This window comes from Protomyctophum bolini, assembly GCF_963924005.1.
Source record: "Protomyctophum bolini genome assembly, chromosome: 7".
Lineage (NCBI taxonomy): Eukaryota > Metazoa > Chordata > Actinopteri > Myctophiformes > Myctophidae > Protomyctophum > Protomyctophum bolini.
This window is the reverse complement of record NC_137868.1, coordinates 19,503,175-19,521,071: the sequence shown is the minus strand read 5'-3', so window position 1 is coordinate 19,521,071 and position 17,897 is coordinate 19,503,175. Positions and strand designations below refer to the sequence as shown.

The window sequence follows — 17,897 nt, the reverse complement described above, 5'->3', positions numbered from 1 at the left end:
CAAAAGACAGATTTTGATGTCATGTGCAAAGCAAAGCACATGTTACTGCTGTCACTATTACACCCTTTGTCATTTGTTAAGTTAACAGGAACTGTGAGATGGCATATAGCTTAAAAAAGATCATGTTGACTTTTCAATGAATCAATACTCTGTCTGTCTGTGTGTGTCTGTGTGTGTGTGTGTGTGTGTGTGTGTGTGTGTGTGTGTGTGTGTGTGTGTGTGTGTGTGTGTGTGTGTGTTTTAGCCGTGCAGGTGCTGTAGACAGCTTTAGGAATTGATTGCTGCTGATCCTATACCACCCCTATTAATTAGGGTGTAAAGTGGACATAGCCGGTTCGCGATGGGGTTAATAGTGACTTGATTTTCTGTCTGGGAGATGGGAAATGAGATCTAGGCTCGGCCGGCGAACGGCCTCACCTCCCCATTGTTCCCGTTTACACGGCTGACCTGACAAAGAGAGCAGAGGAGAGATAGCCGCGGTCGTGAACACACAGGTCTGAAAGGAGGCAGGGAGGCTGGTAATGGCCCCTCCGGCAGCCATTCAGTTACACACAGAAAAAGAAAAGTGAGCACATGCTCCTTCCCTTGCTTGTGTGTAGAAAAGCATATTGTCCGACATACAGTATTGGAAAAGCCAGTGTAGCAGAACATTTGTATTAACATACCCAATTCTAACCCGTGCTTTTTGGGAATGGGACACAAGAGAGAATATGGAAAGAGACACTCTCATTCTGCTGTTTTCTCCATGAACCAGAGAGCAAACAAGCAAATCAATAACCATAATGGCGCCCGCTCTAACGGCTCAACTTTGTAATGGCAAAAAACGGAGGCGGCGGCCTTGTAGCGCCGCGCAGTGCGCAGCACAGCCAGCCATAACATCCATACAGCTGTCTGGGACATTGTCGCTGCATGCCGGGAAGTATGATTAGGTCATGAGGGAGCGAGAGAGCGGCTTGTACCATAAAACACTATAGGTTCTGGGAGAGAGTGACCCTTTTGTTGGTTGCTGTGCGACTGTATGCTTTTTTCTATAGACACACACCTTCACCATCCTCTTACTACAGGGGTCTTCAACAGGGGGGTCCTCCAAATAGGCGCTTCTACAAGCTCACAATGCCTCAAGCTGCGAGCTGTTGTTAGATTGTAGATTGGCTATTTTTGTAGAGGGAAAAAGAGCAAACCATGTACAGATCCGATGGTCATGTTTACTAAGTATTGAGACTTCAAAGTGCAAGATAATTTTTGGTAGAGGTTTGGGTTGTGTAGTTGTAACTTTTAAATTGTTTGTGTTTGTTTATGTACTAAAAGAGTGACTTTGAGAGCTGTTTCAGCGTACAATGTAAGTCAATGAGGAGCATATTTTGAATGATAAATTTCTAATCACTGGAGAAATTATTTTTGACTTCTTGTCTGCATTTTGTTATGCAAAAGAAAACCTAGCTTTCATCCACATAAAAAAGATTGTGGCTTATTCTTTGCATTGTCATTATATTGTCAAATAGTATCACTGATCCAAATATTTCAAAGTAAAAGAAAATAGCAAAAATAGTGTGTGTGGGGTCTCAGCTTTTGTCAGATGTATAACGAGGGGGGTTCGGGGGGGGGGGGGGGGGGTAGGTGGGTTGGGGGCGGGGGGGGGGGGGGTGGGTTGGGTTGGGTTGTGAACCACTGCACTGCTGTCCCTTAAGGCTACTTTATACTATAGATGAGAACCACTGCACTGCTGTCCCTTAAGGCTACTTTATACTATAGATGAGAACCACTGCACTGCTGTCCCTTAAGGCTACTTTATACTATAGATGAGAACCACTGCACTGCTGTCCCTTAAGGCTACTTTATACTATAGATGAGAACCACTGCACTGCTGTCCCTTAAGGCTACTTTATACTATAGATGAGAACCACTGCACTGCTGTCCCTTAAGGCTACTTTATACTATAGATGAGAACCACTGCACTGCTGTCCCTTAAGGCTACTTTATACTATAGATGAGTGACCCTTTTCACTTGGCAATCTGTTATATTCGGCAGGTGACAGTGTTGTAATATGACTTAGGCTTTATACGACAGGGTCGTTACTGGATGACCAGTGACCACCCTAGACAGGAAGAAAGGCCCTGGACGTTATGGTATATGGGGTTAATTGAATTACATTTATTGACGGCCGGCCATGCAGGGCGTTATTGATTGCTATGCTGAGCCGTTAGTAGGATTACGTTTAGGCATGGGTTTGGTGTTGAGGACCAGCGGAGGGGGCGTGGACTGGTGAAACGTGTGTCCTTTCTAGAGTGGACAGTAACTAAGTCCATGTCCTGAGACTCAGGGCACAGTAGCCTAAAGCAGGGGTCTGCAACCTTTTTTAAATGAAGTGCCATGTTTTTATTTTCTAGATCGTCATTGTGCCAACATTAATTAATTTTAATGACACCACATGAAAAATTCATATTTTGCTTGTCCACAAATATAAAGTTTTTCCTTCTTTTTAAATATTTCTTTCACATTGTTATAATGATCATTAGTCAGGGCAATAACAGAGTTCAGTTTGAATGAATGTAGAATGCAGGATGTAATTTACACACAAATGTGAGGGACTTCATTTATTTGACTGCATTTTTTTAAATAGTTTATTTAAAACCAAAGATACTCTCTCATACACTTGCCAGTGTGCCAGTGAACACCCTCCTTTGTGCCAATGTTGGCACTGGTGCCTAAGGTTGCCTACCCCTGGCCTACAGCACTCAAGTTATTTTTTTTTCTCTTGTTTTTTTTGCAAGCTCATGATTTGTACTCTGCTCCATTTCAAATAGAAATATTGTGCTTTTGACTCCACTATACATTTAACATAGGAAGTGAGTCTTGGTACCCAAACCTACAAAATTATACTATGAATTAACCACATAAACCCTTGTTCTGCCCCATGGCCACCTAGCCCACTAGGGGGACCCTTTACTTGTAACACTTCCTAGGGGGACCCTTGGCTTGTAACACTTCCTTGTTTTGTCATTCTGGTTTGAGCTTCAGAGCTAGCAGCAGCAGAAATATTCTCTCCTCACACAGGACCTAGACTGAGAGTCATGAGACTGTAAGTTTATGTGGTTTAGGTTTCTTAAAATGATTGTACTGTGCAGCAAGATGTATATGTATGACATGTGACAAGAAGCAATGTATGACATATAAGTTTGTTTCAACTTTCAAGACATTACAGATTACAATCAAAACATGGGTAACAGTAGCCGCAATTTGCAACTCTAGATTTTTTTACAATTGGCTGAATCTAGAGTTGCAATAACCTCCATCGACTTCCTATGCATTGTTTTGGTTTTGCATTGGTTTGTGACCTCCTGGTCTTAAATTACGTTAAACTCACCAACACTGCAGCTGTAGTCCAAGCTTGAATTATCCTCTTTCGATCTGGTGTCGCTTGTTTATCATAAAAGTCCCCCGTAAAGATGTTATGAGCTACTTTCTGTCCAAAATATTCCAAGAGTGACAATATCGAGCCGCCATTTTGATTTTTGCAACGTGCCATAAAACAAGATGTGAGGGGGAGCGCTTGTTTAATAGAATCTTACCTGCGCAGGTAAGACACCCAAAGAAGAGGCCGACGCCCTAGGGAGGGAGGGACGCTATTAAACAAGCACTCCCCCTCACATCTTGTTTTATGGCACGTTGCAAAAATCAAAATGGCAGCTCGATATTGTCACTCTTGGAATATTTTGGACAGAAAGTAGCTCATAACATCTTTACGGGGGACTTTTATGATAAACAAGCGACACCAGATCGAAAGAGGATAATTCAAGCTTGGACTACAGCTGCAATGTTGGTGAGTTTAACGTAATTTAAGACCAGGAGGTCACAAACCAATGCAAAACCAAAACAATGCATAGGAAGTCGATGGAGGTTATTGCAACTCTAGATTTCAACCAATTGTAAAAAAAATCTAGAGTTGCAAATTGCGGCTAGGGTAACAGTAGGGTTTGTGAAACCACTTGTGTTTTGTGTTTGTTGATTCTTTCCTAAATGTAACTGGCCAGCCAAGAAAGTAAAATTTAAGTTTATGTCAATTGTTTGGCCATGCTGGCTTCAGTGCAATTTTTGTTAATTTACTGTGCATAAGTAGACCTTGCCTGTTGTGGATCCTACTAATTAGTGCAGTGGTGATTGACCTCAATTGGAACCAATTTGACTGCATTTGATGTTGAGTTTGTGTTAGTGTGAGAAGATTATGTACAATGACTGTAATACAATTCTTTCTTTTGATTTAGTTTTACAACTAAACATTCTGCCAATGAAGAAACTCGTCTGTCTTTATTGGAGCTGTTGTTGTTAACTATCTGTCACGTCACATAAATGGGAACGTGATAAGGACAGAATAACCCTATTTAAAAAAGTAGAGAAAATTGATGATGTATGCAAGCTTGTTGATCTGTTATTTTCACTATTTAGAACATTTTTAATATTCTACATTTCAATAGAGTATAAATAAAACATCTACTGATGCACAGACTTGGTCACATCATCTGTGTTGTTTCGGGTCTTGCAACAGACACCCGGCCTTGTCCAGGCGACACGACCGAGGCTGATCAGACCCCGGCCCGTGTCTGTCCATGTGGCATCCTACTGAGTCTGCCCCCACTGTCTCCTGGGGGCTTAGAGGCAGCCAGTGGGGAAGATGGCTGATGAGATGCTATAGCAGCAGGTGTTGGCGACACTAGGCACTGAGTTGTCAGGGTCGAGGCAGATGTTTAAACCCTCCTTGCTGGTTTTACCGCAGTCAGTAGCTTTTGGGTTCTTCCTCGCGGAAGAAGTGTTTTGGGCAGCCAACGCGTCTCTCCGGCTGCCCTCTGTCTCTCCAGATGTCACCACACCCTTCATGGTCGACACACAGGCTGTTCCTGCATGGTTGTCACCATGGTACTGCCACAGAGTGGCACTGATGCACAAACATGGACACATCATTGACATTGCATTGCATTGCATTGACATAAAAAATTAAAATGTACTTTGTAATGTGCCCTTTGGAAGTATTTACATACTAGTATACTAGTACTATACTACTATGAGTATATTCTCATATAATAATGACCTCATAGCTGGGTGGGGAGAGAGAGTGGCACTGTAACTACCAACTCTTCTGTTTATGACCAGGTTTCTATGACAACGATTTCCTGCAGCAAATCCCAGGGGGCGTGGTAGTGACAGAGGGGTCCTCTATAGAAAACGAGGATTTAATACAACTCTGTGATTGTGGAGGCATGGCTCCACTCAGTGTGTCTCACCTCCCAAGCCAAGCGGTCTCTGTTCTTCAGCTTCCCTGTCAGGGCTGGTGTGTGCGTGCGGACCTCCTTTTGGAGCCGCTTCTGGCAGAAAGAATGAAATGTACAACCAGCACCATTTTGCCGCATCGCTTCCCACAGTGAAGAGGTAATTTTCTCTAAAGCTGATGCCTGTCATGCTTTTTGTGGGAGCGGCCGTGACCCCTCATGTCTGACATTTTTTTAATTGCTTTAGATGAAAGGCCAGACCTGGGGGGGGGGGGGGCTATAGTATGATAGCATGTTGTTTCCCAGGAAGTGATCAAAAGTATAAAGTCTCCGGCTCTTCCAAGGGATTCGGTGTGGGGAATTCCTGGTCTCAGCTTGCTGAACCCAGGACTTTCCAAGGGCAGAAGTGCGGTGTGTTTTGGGTGTGCAAAGAGAAAACAAAAATACATCGTATCGCTCTTAAAATTGTGAATTATATGTAGTGCTATGGCCTCATCATGAATGCCCCGTCTCGTGTCACAATGTGTGTACGCTTTCTTGCCCCGGGAGTCCTCTAAGTGTACTTGAGAGCTGAGTAACTTTGGTGGTGGTGCGAGTCCCAGGACCCCTCCTGCAATCTGTTTCAATTTGGTGTGTGTGTGTGTGTGTGTGTGTGTGTGTGTGTGTGTGTGTGTGTGTGTGTGTGTGTGTGTGTGTGTGTGTGTGTGTGTGTGTGTGTGTGTGTGTGTGTGTGTGTGTGTGTGTGTGTGTGTGTGTGTGTGTGTGTGTGTGTGACTGTGTGTGTGTGCTCCACACCAGCGGGCCCCATTCCCATCATACGCTCCACTACCACAGATTGTTTGGAGAGGGCCTCGCTGAGCTCTTCACAAAGTGGACTGATCATTCTGCTCCTGCTCGCTCCGCTGAGTTGCTAATAACAGCCATAAGCCTTTTCTCTCTAATTTTCCTTAATTGTTTTGTGATTTTCCTAAGGTGAAGATTATGTGTATTGTCTTCTTTTTTCTTTTTGCGGAACTATCTCTGGCAGCAACTAAATCTAATTATTAAATAAAAAAACGCATCATCATTGACATAATTCATCTGCTAACTGAATGTAACCACCTGAATTCTTCCAAGCCTGGTCTCCATGGGTAAACAAACAGCTAGCGCTCATCCAAAGGGGAATCACCCTTTTTTTTGTACTTTTACCTTTTAGTACATTTTGAATTCCGGACTTTTCATCCTGTATTTCCACATTGCAGTATTGATAATAATTCTACTTACAGTATGTGAGTATTTTTTCAACCACTGGCATTCAGTCCCTCATCCAAAGGAAAACCAAACTCTGTTTGAGCTCCCTATATGTATGTAACTAAGTGGATTCAAACCTTGGTCTTCCATGCAAAACGTTTCGTCGCTGTCGCGTGGAAACCTCATTAATTATGTCTAAAACCATTACTTTTCAGGAAATGAGCAAAAAATAACTGTTTTCCAATCACACGCTCGGTTCAATATAATACCCACAGACACAACACTTAACCACTTTCAAAATGTAGAGCAAATGTAGCCATGTGAGCATGTAGGTCTGCATGGGGGGCGTAAAGGTTTAAAGTGCCTTTACACTATCTACCTATTGGGAGGGAGTGTGAAGGTGGCTTGATGGATTTCGTTGCTGTCGGGAGGAAACCACCTAAATCCTTTTATGAGGTTTTAGATTATAATTTTTTTTGCATAAATCAGTGCTATTGAACACCCTTTACGTCTGTGCGTTAATTGTTTCGAAAATATTGAACCAATGAAAAAGGGCTTGTGACCAAACCTCTTAACTCCATTGGACCCTCGAAATATCTAACTCCACCACCTCTCCCCCTCTCATGGAAGTAATTGACAATATACAGTATAAAGATACAACACCAACTTTGATTAGGCAGTATTGCATAGTTCTAAAAATATATGGTTTTCTTCATTTCCTGGGGAAAAAATAATTTCCTGAAAAATGAACAGTTTATACAGAACAGAGTTAAGTGGTTTCTTCCTGACAGCAGATATTTCCAATGTCATAATAACTTATTGTATTTCTCTCTTCTTTTAGTTTTGGCTTGCCTTTTAGCAGCCATTTAATTGCTGATGATGACAGATAATGAAAACAGCAGCTGTATGGACTGCTGTGACAAGACAACATGCATCACACCAGATGTACTGTGGCTTGCCTTGCACTCGAAACTCTCAAACATTAGACGCAGGAGGATAGTTAAGCCACATTTGAGTAATAATGTAAACGTGTGCGTGATATGCGAGCACTGTAATGTATAGACCAGGGTTCCTTAATTGAATCTTGATATATATTTTAACAGTTCAACAAACACAAATCTGTATAGGGTCCCTCCCTGGTACAAAATCTTTTCAGATGGAGGGTCTTTGGGGGTCAACTTGGGGGTCCTTGACATGAAAACGTTTGAGAACCACTGCATTCAGTGCATTGGCCAAGGCCCAAGGGTATTGATTCTGTGTGTATTACACGCATCAGTGCACCACAGGGTAGGGTGTCTAGAGCTTGGACTTCACAGTGAATACTCGATAAAATGTGCACAGCATCATAAGCACGTTATGTGACAACAACTATAAGTATTGGCCATAGCAGAGTAGGAATCAATTAAATAATTTATTCTAGCACACATTCTTATCCAGAGCGACTTAAATGACTAGTCATACTGTCAAAGTATTATCTCTCTAAATGCAGTATGACTATACGTCCCTATACAAAGTCAAAGTGCAGTAACTATGAACAAATGTAATCTGAAAAATGGGTTTAAAGGTGTTCCAACTTAGTTGCTTTCCACCACTGATTTACAGTAGCATTTGAACAAGTAAAGTAAGTACCTAAATAACATAAATATTAGTTATTGAAAAGGTACTGTCCATTTATTTTATCATAGGGGAGAGGGTTTAGACAGAGCGTATACAGTAGGTGAGGTACAATGTGACCAGACTAATGGAGGAACCACAAACCTACAGTATGATTGGCATTTATAGGCTACTTTCTATAATAGGGTAGAACATCTCTTCATTCCTGTAGTGCCAACGGAAAAACCTTTTGACCGCCAACCGGTTTTAATCTTTGTTCAATTTGTTCGCCACATTTAATCGAACATAAACAAGCCGGCCAAGGAGCGAAGGGTCACATTAACCTTGACCTCCGGTCCGCCGCTCAGTGACTCATCGGCTCTAAAAGTCCCATCATGCAACAGCAGCACCATTTCCGTCAGGGTAGAGGTTGGGAGAGGGAGGGAAAGGGGGGGGTCTTTAACGTCGGCAACAATGATGATTGAGCTGCCAGACTGTTCCCCTGTCAGAGGCAGAAGTTTGGAAGGAAGGGGAATGCTTCAGGGGCTGCCGCCTCGCTCGGCTATTTATCACAGACAAGGCGTTCTGCTTTACGCTCAGGAGACTCCTCGACGGGCCCCTAATAAACGTTTAGAGCAGATGAAATATTCATGCAGAGTTAAATATGGATCCTGGAGCAGTCGCCGGGCATTAAACATAGTCAATACTGATCAGCGCTGACAGTCACCCCACTTCTCTCCTTTTTATATATTCCCACAGCCCCTCTCTCCGGATTCTTGTGGTCTCGCCTGTATAGCGTTGCAGTCAGTGCCATGAGGGAGGAATTACCCATGCAGAATGGCATGAGAGAGAGAGAGACCCCACCCCAATGCATGTTTATGATGAGCGAATGGAGCAGTTGGAGGTGTCAGCCTGTTTTTATCGATGTTAACTAACTAACCGTAAAACAGAGATCGCTACTCCGGCGGCAGAGGCTGTTTTTCTTCTCCGACAGCTCGCGCAACAGCGAGTAGCTCGGATGAGATTGGACTCGACTCAAAGATCACTTGTACACGCAAAGGTACACGCTCTCTCTCCATGTTACGTGTGTGTGTGTGTGTGTGTGTGTGTGTGTGTGTGTGTGTGTGTGGACCCAGATCCACACCCACACGCACATGAACTCAATCCCCGTTCTGTTTTGCCAGTTACACCCAAATTATCCTGCACCACTCTGTCCATGATATCTCTCTTTTATTACACCAAAATCATCTTGCATTTACAGTAGCCCTCCTCCGCCAACTGTGTCCACTTTGTCACGGACAATGACACATCACCAGTGAGTGTGCAACAGGGTTCCATCATCATCAGAGTGCGACAGAGAGTGTTTGACTTAATGAAGACCAGGGACCGGCTGCAGGCTGGTGTCCCACAGTGCAGTGCACTCATCTGGTGCAGGAAGTAAACAAATAAATGCCAGAGGCCAGAACAGCCGGGGGACCGTGGGGCCGCAGGCGGCGAGAGGGAGGGAAGTCACGCCAGCGGCGGATCCTCGCATCATAAGGCTTGAACATGCTATTGATCGACGGCTGGGCCAGGCGAAAGGGGGAGGGGAGGCGATTTTTTCCGATGAATGCCGACCTGCTGGCTTGCATAATCTGAATTGAGATGTTTGTTTGTGCTTTACTGGAGGGGTCTTGCGTTCAATTCCGCCTTTTTATAGGGTTCACTTCACACACATCCTGTGCGGAACGCTGATTGGCCTTTGTAAGGAATGCGGCGATCAATAGTGAACACGCAATCGATGGAAATCTATGATGAACGATGAATGTCAGGTCACGTATTGATAGAAATCTTCACTCCGTTGCATTTCGAGATAGAGAGAGAGAGAGAGAGAGAGAGAGAGAGAGAAAATGCATACAAAATGCATACAGCTTGAAAAGAGAATAGACAAGAAATCATGCTCTGTGTGTGGGTAGAATGAGAAAAGGTGGGAGGGAAGTTGGATGGACGGGTGGGTGGTTGGTTCAAGGGGAGTGTCAAATGGATTTCATTAGAAATGAAATGGCAGTGTTGGAAATATATTCTCAAAGCGTCCTCGCCACTGATTCTAATTATAAGCAAGGCTGCCAAATGAATGGGGGCGCACTCGTTACCTCAATTACGCCACATAGACACATTATTTGTAGCTTCCATTTATAAAAGGAATACGCTTGCCAGGACACAATTGGGCAAATGTCTCATCAAATAGCGATGATGTTGTGAGAAAAGAAAAATAATGTTGAAATGTTTTATTTTGTATTCTTTCTCTCTTCTCAAAGGCCTGATCCGGTTACAGGAGCTCATCAAGGCTCCATCTCGCTACAACATCCGGTTAAAGATCCGCCAGTTGCCGGCCGATACCAAGGATGCCAAGCCTCTCCTGAAGGAGATGAAGAGGGGTAAAGAGTTCCACATCATCTTCGACTGTGGCCACGAAATGGCTGCCGGGATCCTCAAGCAGGTATGTGTCGTGTGTGTGTGTGTGTGTGTGTGTGTGTGTGTAGCAGAGTTCCTCATAGCTTGATCTGCACGTTGACCAAGAGCCCAACATCACCCTTGCCGGTGGATAGTTGATTGTGCAACTTGTCCGTTCTCCTCACAAGTCAAACGCCTCTTTTTCTTCGTAGCAGCCATCACTCGTGTGTGGTTAAATACAGAGGAAACTAGAGTGCAGGAAGTTGACGTCACACACAGCCATGACATTATCAGGGTCCTAATGTTAGTGAATGTGAGTAAAATACAGACTTGTATTAGACTGTTTATCCCGTTTGAATGTGGGTTAATTTCTAAATTTACATCAGGCCCCTAGGTAGTACTAGTCCTGTGTGAATCAGGGCTTTATAATTATAATAGCCTGCAGAAGTACAATAGCTGTTGTGCAAACATGGCACTTTGCCCACAGTGTACTGGACATAAATGGGCTGGACACACCATAACATAAACTATACACTAGCAAGGAACTGAGGGTTTAAGTAGACACAGGGATAACAATACACAGGTGAACAGAACTAACAATCAACACTGGGATATGCTGGGAGACTAACAGGACACAGGTGGAGAAAACTAGTAATCACAGGGAGGTGAGACAACACAGGAAACAGTAACTATAGGGAAAACAGGAAACACTAGGACATGACATGACTACATAATAAAAGTATACAACAGACAGATATCGAGACACAATACATTGTACCTGCACACAGTAAATGTGCGCAGTAAATAGTGCATGTACGCAGTATACACAGTACGTGTACACACGGCACCCGTACAGTACTCCTGTGTCATATTTGTAGCAAATCTTTGTGGCAGATCATTGAAAATAGAGTGACCCAATTGAACGACATTCGTATTCCTCCTGCTTCCAGGATTTATCAAACATTAAAGACAACATGATTCAGGCCCCGGCACTCCGTCCCTCTCCCAGGGTTCCTAATCAATGGCAGAGCGGTGGATAGCCGGGGGAAGGTCAAGGTCTCGTGTCATTAGTAATGTCAGAGAGAAACCCCGCTAATGAGAGGTAATGAAAGTCACCTCTCCTCCGCTCTGATATGCTCATTACTGTCACGTCACTCGTTTAGGGATTCTAACCACCTCTCAGCCCATTGTCAGACACTCAGTGGTGGAAAAGTATAAGTACAGAAGTATTGGCATCAATACACGTATACTTAAAGTACTTTTTTGGTTAACATTTGTGTTAAACAGCTCTACTAGTATATTCTGATTGCTAGAGTGTAACAGGAATCTTACTGTTTCTCTATAGCTCCATGCAAACAGAAAATGCATTCTCACCTCAGGGTACCGATTTTAACCAATCGGGATAGAGAATTGCAGATTAATCAAGGGAAATTGGAAGTGACGACACAAATAAATGAGCAGTACAATATTTGCCTCTGAGATGTAATGGTAACTTCTAGAACATTGGAAATAATCCAGTAAAGTTAAAAAATATATATAATAATAAAAAACTCACATTGTACTCAAGTACAGTAATTGAGTTAATTTCCACCCCTGCTATTTTTCATCTAGGATAAAGCCAACGCCCATTCTACCCACACCAGAACAGAATCTATACCTGACCTGTCACTTCAGTCAGATAACTCACAAATAGATTGAGACCATTATGAGAACATTTTCTTCTTTGTAAAATGTAAATATTATATTTGCTCTTGGCGTATATATACAATCCATAACATACATATTTCTGGTTATCCTCCTAATATTGCAATACAAATATATGTCTGTACATACGTGTGTACGACTGTTATCCACATATCTCGAGAACCCACCAACTTAAAATTTGGGGGTGGGGGAGGGGGAGGGGGGAAATAAAACAACATAAGAAAGAATAATTTATGATACTCCCTTAAGGTTTCATTAAGGCTTATTTGACTGTGTTTGGTCATGCCTAGCTTGTCAAGGGACCGGGCTTACGGCATGTGAGTCATCGCTGAATGGGTCGATGCGATTCCCCCTGATGGAACAACACTCTACAATCATAGCATGCTGGAGGCCATTATTCAGCCCACCTGGACTCTACCGTCTGATACCAACAACCATTCCCTTCCTGCTTCCTTCCCCACCATTTAATCATCCACCCCATTTCCCCCCATTCGTCTCTAATCTATGAGTCATAGTGGCTTAATTAGCCAGCTGCAAGGCTCACCTGGCAGGTCCTAGTTGCCATGTGGCCAGTGGTGAAAAAAGTACAATTTCTTGTACTACCCGGGTAGGTAAAAGAAATACAAAGTAGACATAATCTATAGCTCTTACACGTAAAAGTCCGTTCTTCAAAATGTACTGGCATCAAAATATACTAAAGTATTTAGTTTTTTTATTTTTATTTATTTAGCATTATGCAGATTGCAGAATGTCCCATTTCACAAGGTATCATGTCTAAAATTGATAAAACATCTTTTGAAAATAGTAGATCTACAAGCTCACAAGGTGTCACATTCAAATAGCCAAAGTTTAAATATGTCATTGTCTGTAGTAACTAAACCTTTTCAAATAATTATTGTAGTAGAGCAACAGTACAATATATGTCTCTGAGATGTAGTGAAGTAAAAGTATTGGTAATTGGAAATACTCCAGTAAAGTAAAAGTACCTCAACATTGACATACTTAGTGACATACTTAGTTACTTTCCACCACTGCCAATGTCACCATCACCGGGCAGCTTAAATAGGGGTGGCGCCCTGCCATTAGTGCCAAACACACTTCCTGTACAAAGAAGCTAAGGACGTGATCTATGCCATGGTGCCATATAGACGCCCTTGAAGCTCCAGATGGAGCCGGACGTTTGATGGAATGCATTGAAGTTAATGAGAGCCGGGTGGACAAGCTCATGAATATTTTCCAATATGCAGAGACGAAACTAAAGAGGACAGAGTGCATTGCTGTCTGGGCATGTATTGTGTGTTGTCACGAAAATAGTTTGACAGACAAAAATGATCTAAAATAGATCCACCAGTGTTTAGAGATTGTAGGTCAGCTGTTTAAAATAGTAGACAGACCTCCAAAGTAGACCTACTGATGTTTATTCTTCCTTCCTTTTAGTTTTTCCCAGACAGATGGTGTTGCAGTGTTCAGTTCAGAGTACAGTGATATGTCTGTTCTCAAGTTAGCAAACATGGATACCTCTCTGCAGGCAGGCAGGCAGGGCAACAGCACAGCACAGCACAGCGGAGAGAGAGAGAGAGAGAGAGAGAGAGGAGAGAGAGAGAGAGAGAGAGAGAGAGAGAGAGAGAGAGAGAGAGAGAGAGAGAGAGAGAGAGAGAGAGAGAGAGAGAGAGAGAGAGAGAGAGAGAGAGAGAGAGAGAGAGAGAGAGAGAGAGAGAGAGAGAGAGAGAGAGAGAGAGAGAGAGAGAGAGAGAGAGAGAGAGAGAGAGAGAGAGAGAGAACAAAAACAGGAAGCCTTGTGTGATATGAGGCGAAACCCGGTGGGGAGCGTCAATCAGACAGCTGCGAGCCGAAGTGGCAAGGATTTTATCGTGACTCATGTCCCTTAATTAGCAGTGAGTTCCCTACATGCACAAAGCTGTGGTTGGTATAGGGACATTGCATGTTGCGTTTCTGGAAGATGGATCCACCTCACAGCTGTAGAATTATCCTTCATACGATGTAACCCAAAATGTTGCTTTGCTAGTCATGGTGAGATATAGCTATATAGCTTATGAGAGAGAATGGGATAGATGGATGAATGTACAGTGTGTGTATATGGATGGATGTATGTATGTATGTACAGTATTGTATGTATGTACCGGTATGTATGTACTGGATGGATGGATGAGCAAATTATGCATAGTTCATATCCATAGAGAGAGATACGCCTCCCTCATCTCATAACATAGCTAGCTACACATACTTTGAGCATACTGTACATAGTACACACAAGCATGCACGCACACACACACACGAACTTCCATCTGCATTGCATTCATAAAGTAAATTCTCTCCATCTCTGCTTGCATCTTTGACTTTCCTAGGTTAGATTTTTATACCTTGCCATATTATTGCCGTATTACATGCATATACAAAAGATCAGCTATTTCCAGCATAAATTATAATGGAGAATGCATCTCTCTCTCTCTCTCTCTCTCTCTCTCTCTCTCTCTCTCTCTCTATGTATCCTTCACACACAGGCTCTTGCCATGGGGATGATGACAGAATATTACCACTACATCTTCACTACACTGGTAAGTAGAGATGCTGCATTGTGTTCATAGACATCAGGTCTACATCAGAGCTTTACTCATTTTTGCCATAAAAATACACTTCAATTATATTATATCATCTCTGTTGGACCTATTATGTCCAAAACTGTTTCAGGATTCTGACCTCCACACGGCACACCATCAGCACACCTGATGATAGCCACTAGACAATGCTCGTTATTCCTTCAGACCAGTTTCAGGTGCATCCCCTGAAACGCGGTGCATACGTTGGTTCGACGTACTAACAGTCCGACATGCATGGTTACTTTGGTTACTGTAAGACTCACCCGTGGCTCCCGACATGCATGGTTACTTCGGTTACTGTAAGACTCACCCGTGGCTCCCGACATGCATGGTTACTTTGGTTACTGTAAGACTCAACCGTGGCTCCCGACATGCGTTGCCGGTTAAGACTCGCCTGTGGCTTCCCTGTGAGGTTAGGGTTAGGTTAGGGTTTGGGCGTAAGGTGTCGGACTAATGCCTGTCGGCTGACTGTTAGTACGTCAGACCAAACACATGCACCCTATTTTAAGCCTAGATATTATGATATTGAAGTAGTTGATAATATGACCGTTTCTGTCTTTGGTTGATTTCTACGAGCAGCACGTGGAAAACAAATAGACGACAATATCTAGGCTTAAAATCTCAGGCCCACCAAGATTTCTCCAGGCAGTGTCATTAGACATGGTCGATATAAGACCACCACCCACCGGTTGTGACTGCTGTACCTACGACAAATGACAATAACGTGACAAACGCTGAGGAAGGCCATACAGGCCGAAACGCGTACGTTTTCAGTCTCAGAGGTAAATAAAATCATGTAAAAGGACATACAATGAGTGCTGGCATTTTCTTCACCTCAACCTGCTGTACCTAGACAGAGGTCTGTAGATGTTTGGCTGACGAGAAAGTGACAGGCCGTGTATTTCTTCTAAAAAAGCCTGAGGAAAGATGTGACAGAGAATAGAGTGTCGACTTTCATTTTGGCTGCTGGAACAGAGAGATGGAGAGAGAGAGACGACTCTTCTAGTTCTGACACTCCGTGGTTGTGTAACTGACGTGGCCGCCGGCCCACTTCACAGCAAGTCTATCGCTCAACTCTCTCACTTCTAGTCTAGTCCCTCCCTCGCTAACTTCTTTACTCTCTCATTGCTTTCCGCCTTTCTCTTGCATTCAGGGGAAACAGTTAACCACTTACACCCTCTATAGAGTCTATAGGCTATAGTTCACTGGGGTCCCCCCCCTGGGGGATTTGCTGAAGGTTGTCGATCTTGTGAGCTTCTAGAATCTATATAATGTATTTTCACAGAATGTTCACCCCAGAATAGGCTGCTAGGGGTTCAAGTATCATTGAAGCCTCATCTCACTGTCGTTAAGAAGAGGCTTGGGATGTGTTCCGATTCAGAACTCTCTCTCTCTCTCTCTCTCTCTCTCTCTCTCCACCTTCTATACCCTCTCCCCTGTCCCTTCTATCAAATCCCCTTTTGAAAATTGAATTCTTCCGTTTCTGAGTTGTCGGCTCTATTCATCACAGCGAGGAGAAAGGCGGACAATTTCTATTTTAAAATGGAACACGGTCTCTCACCCTTTTTTTTTTAGAAGCAATTCGGTTTTAATGTGATTTATGCTGGACAATTAAATATAATGCACTGGTGTTTTCGGGGCAGATTAAATGTACAATATGACCATGAGTGTGGCTCTAGAGAGACCAGGGTTACAATAGCGGCCAATAAAAGGGAGATTTCTTCTTTCTCAGGGTTGTGTTTGGCAGTGAGAGAGAGGACAGCGCTGACAACCTAATCCAGCCAGCACTGACAAATACAGCCACATATGGCAGCCATTTTCTGCCAAGCTTTCAATTTACCTTCCGCTGTTGACTCTTGTTCATTCTGCACATGGGAACCTTGCAGTTATACTTCAATAAGCTTGTATAACCATGTAGTGCTACAGTATACATCCCGGAATTAACTTCACATAATGGGTTCCCTCACCAGATACACATCACACAAAGGCTTTATGCAGAAAATAATGTCTGTGGTTAACATAAGCCTATAAGAAAGTCTCACATTTTATTCTGCAACATAAACTACAGCCTTTAATGTTTTTAAGACGTTCCAGGTTCTTTAAAACTTCTATTTAACTGCCTATGATTCAAAAAGTGTGATTGTGGAGATTATCTCGTTGGATAAAAATGTGTTAATGTTGTAAGCCGTTATTTCCTATAGTACTTACAGTATTTTCCTAAATCTAATGCAAAAATCCCATTGAAAATCTATGGTTTGAAGCCCATACGTTATTTGTTTATTTGGGAGGGACAAAACATATTTATGGAACAGAGCAATAAAACCACATTCAGTACGGTAGAGAGCTTTGCATTTGAGAGCTTAAACAAGAATTAGCAAAGGATGCTAATTTTCATCCTTAGTCCCTAAATAACAATAACACAATATACTACAGAAAGAAACAGATGCTTGTTCTTGCCATGTAACCTCAGACAAAACAATATACTAGAACAGTACTGTCCAACAATACACAACAATACAACCATAAACAACAACACAAGTAAACTACAACAATTCAACAGTAAACCACAACAATACAGCAATAAACCACAATACAATAGTGAACCAGCAATAAACCTCAACAATACAGCAATATAAAGTGCATGCATGTAAATAAAGAAATGTGTTAAAAGTCTGTGTTAAAACAGACCAACATTACAAGAGATTGTTAAAACCATAACAACAATGCTATATACTGTACCCTTGGCTCACTCAACTCACGATACGATTCGAATCACAATACTACGTTCACGAAACAATTCTTCACGATATTTTAATCACAAGTTAAATTATGTTAAACATCATAATTATGTAATTTACAAGAAATGTACACATTTGGATAATGTAAAATGATTATTATCTTGGTCAATGTTTGCCTGTTATCTCTCCTATGGTACCTCATCAATATGGTATTGTGAATCAACCATCCAACAATAACAAAATATTAGTTTTGGGCTCTGAGAGGCTAAATCTAATCAAATGGTGGTCCGTGACTCAAATGCCAAATAGATAAATGGGC

At 42.6% G+C, this 17,897-nt stretch overlaps 1 protein-coding gene across 1 annotated transcript in view; it reads left to right on the top strand.

The window, feature by feature from the left end:
- The window catches only part of grik2 (glutamate receptor, ionotropic, kainate 2), a 171,162-nt gene that overhangs the window by 54,644 nt on the left and 98,621 nt on the right, over positions 1-17,897 (top strand). Inside the window, exons 4-5 of the mRNA XM_080769215.1 lie at positions 10,383-10,564; positions 14,745-14,798. Of these exons, the coding sequence (XP_080625341.1) occupies positions 10,383-10,564; positions 14,745-14,798 (236 nt within the window). The remainder of the gene's footprint in view (positions 1-10,382; positions 10,565-14,744; positions 14,799-17,897) is intronic.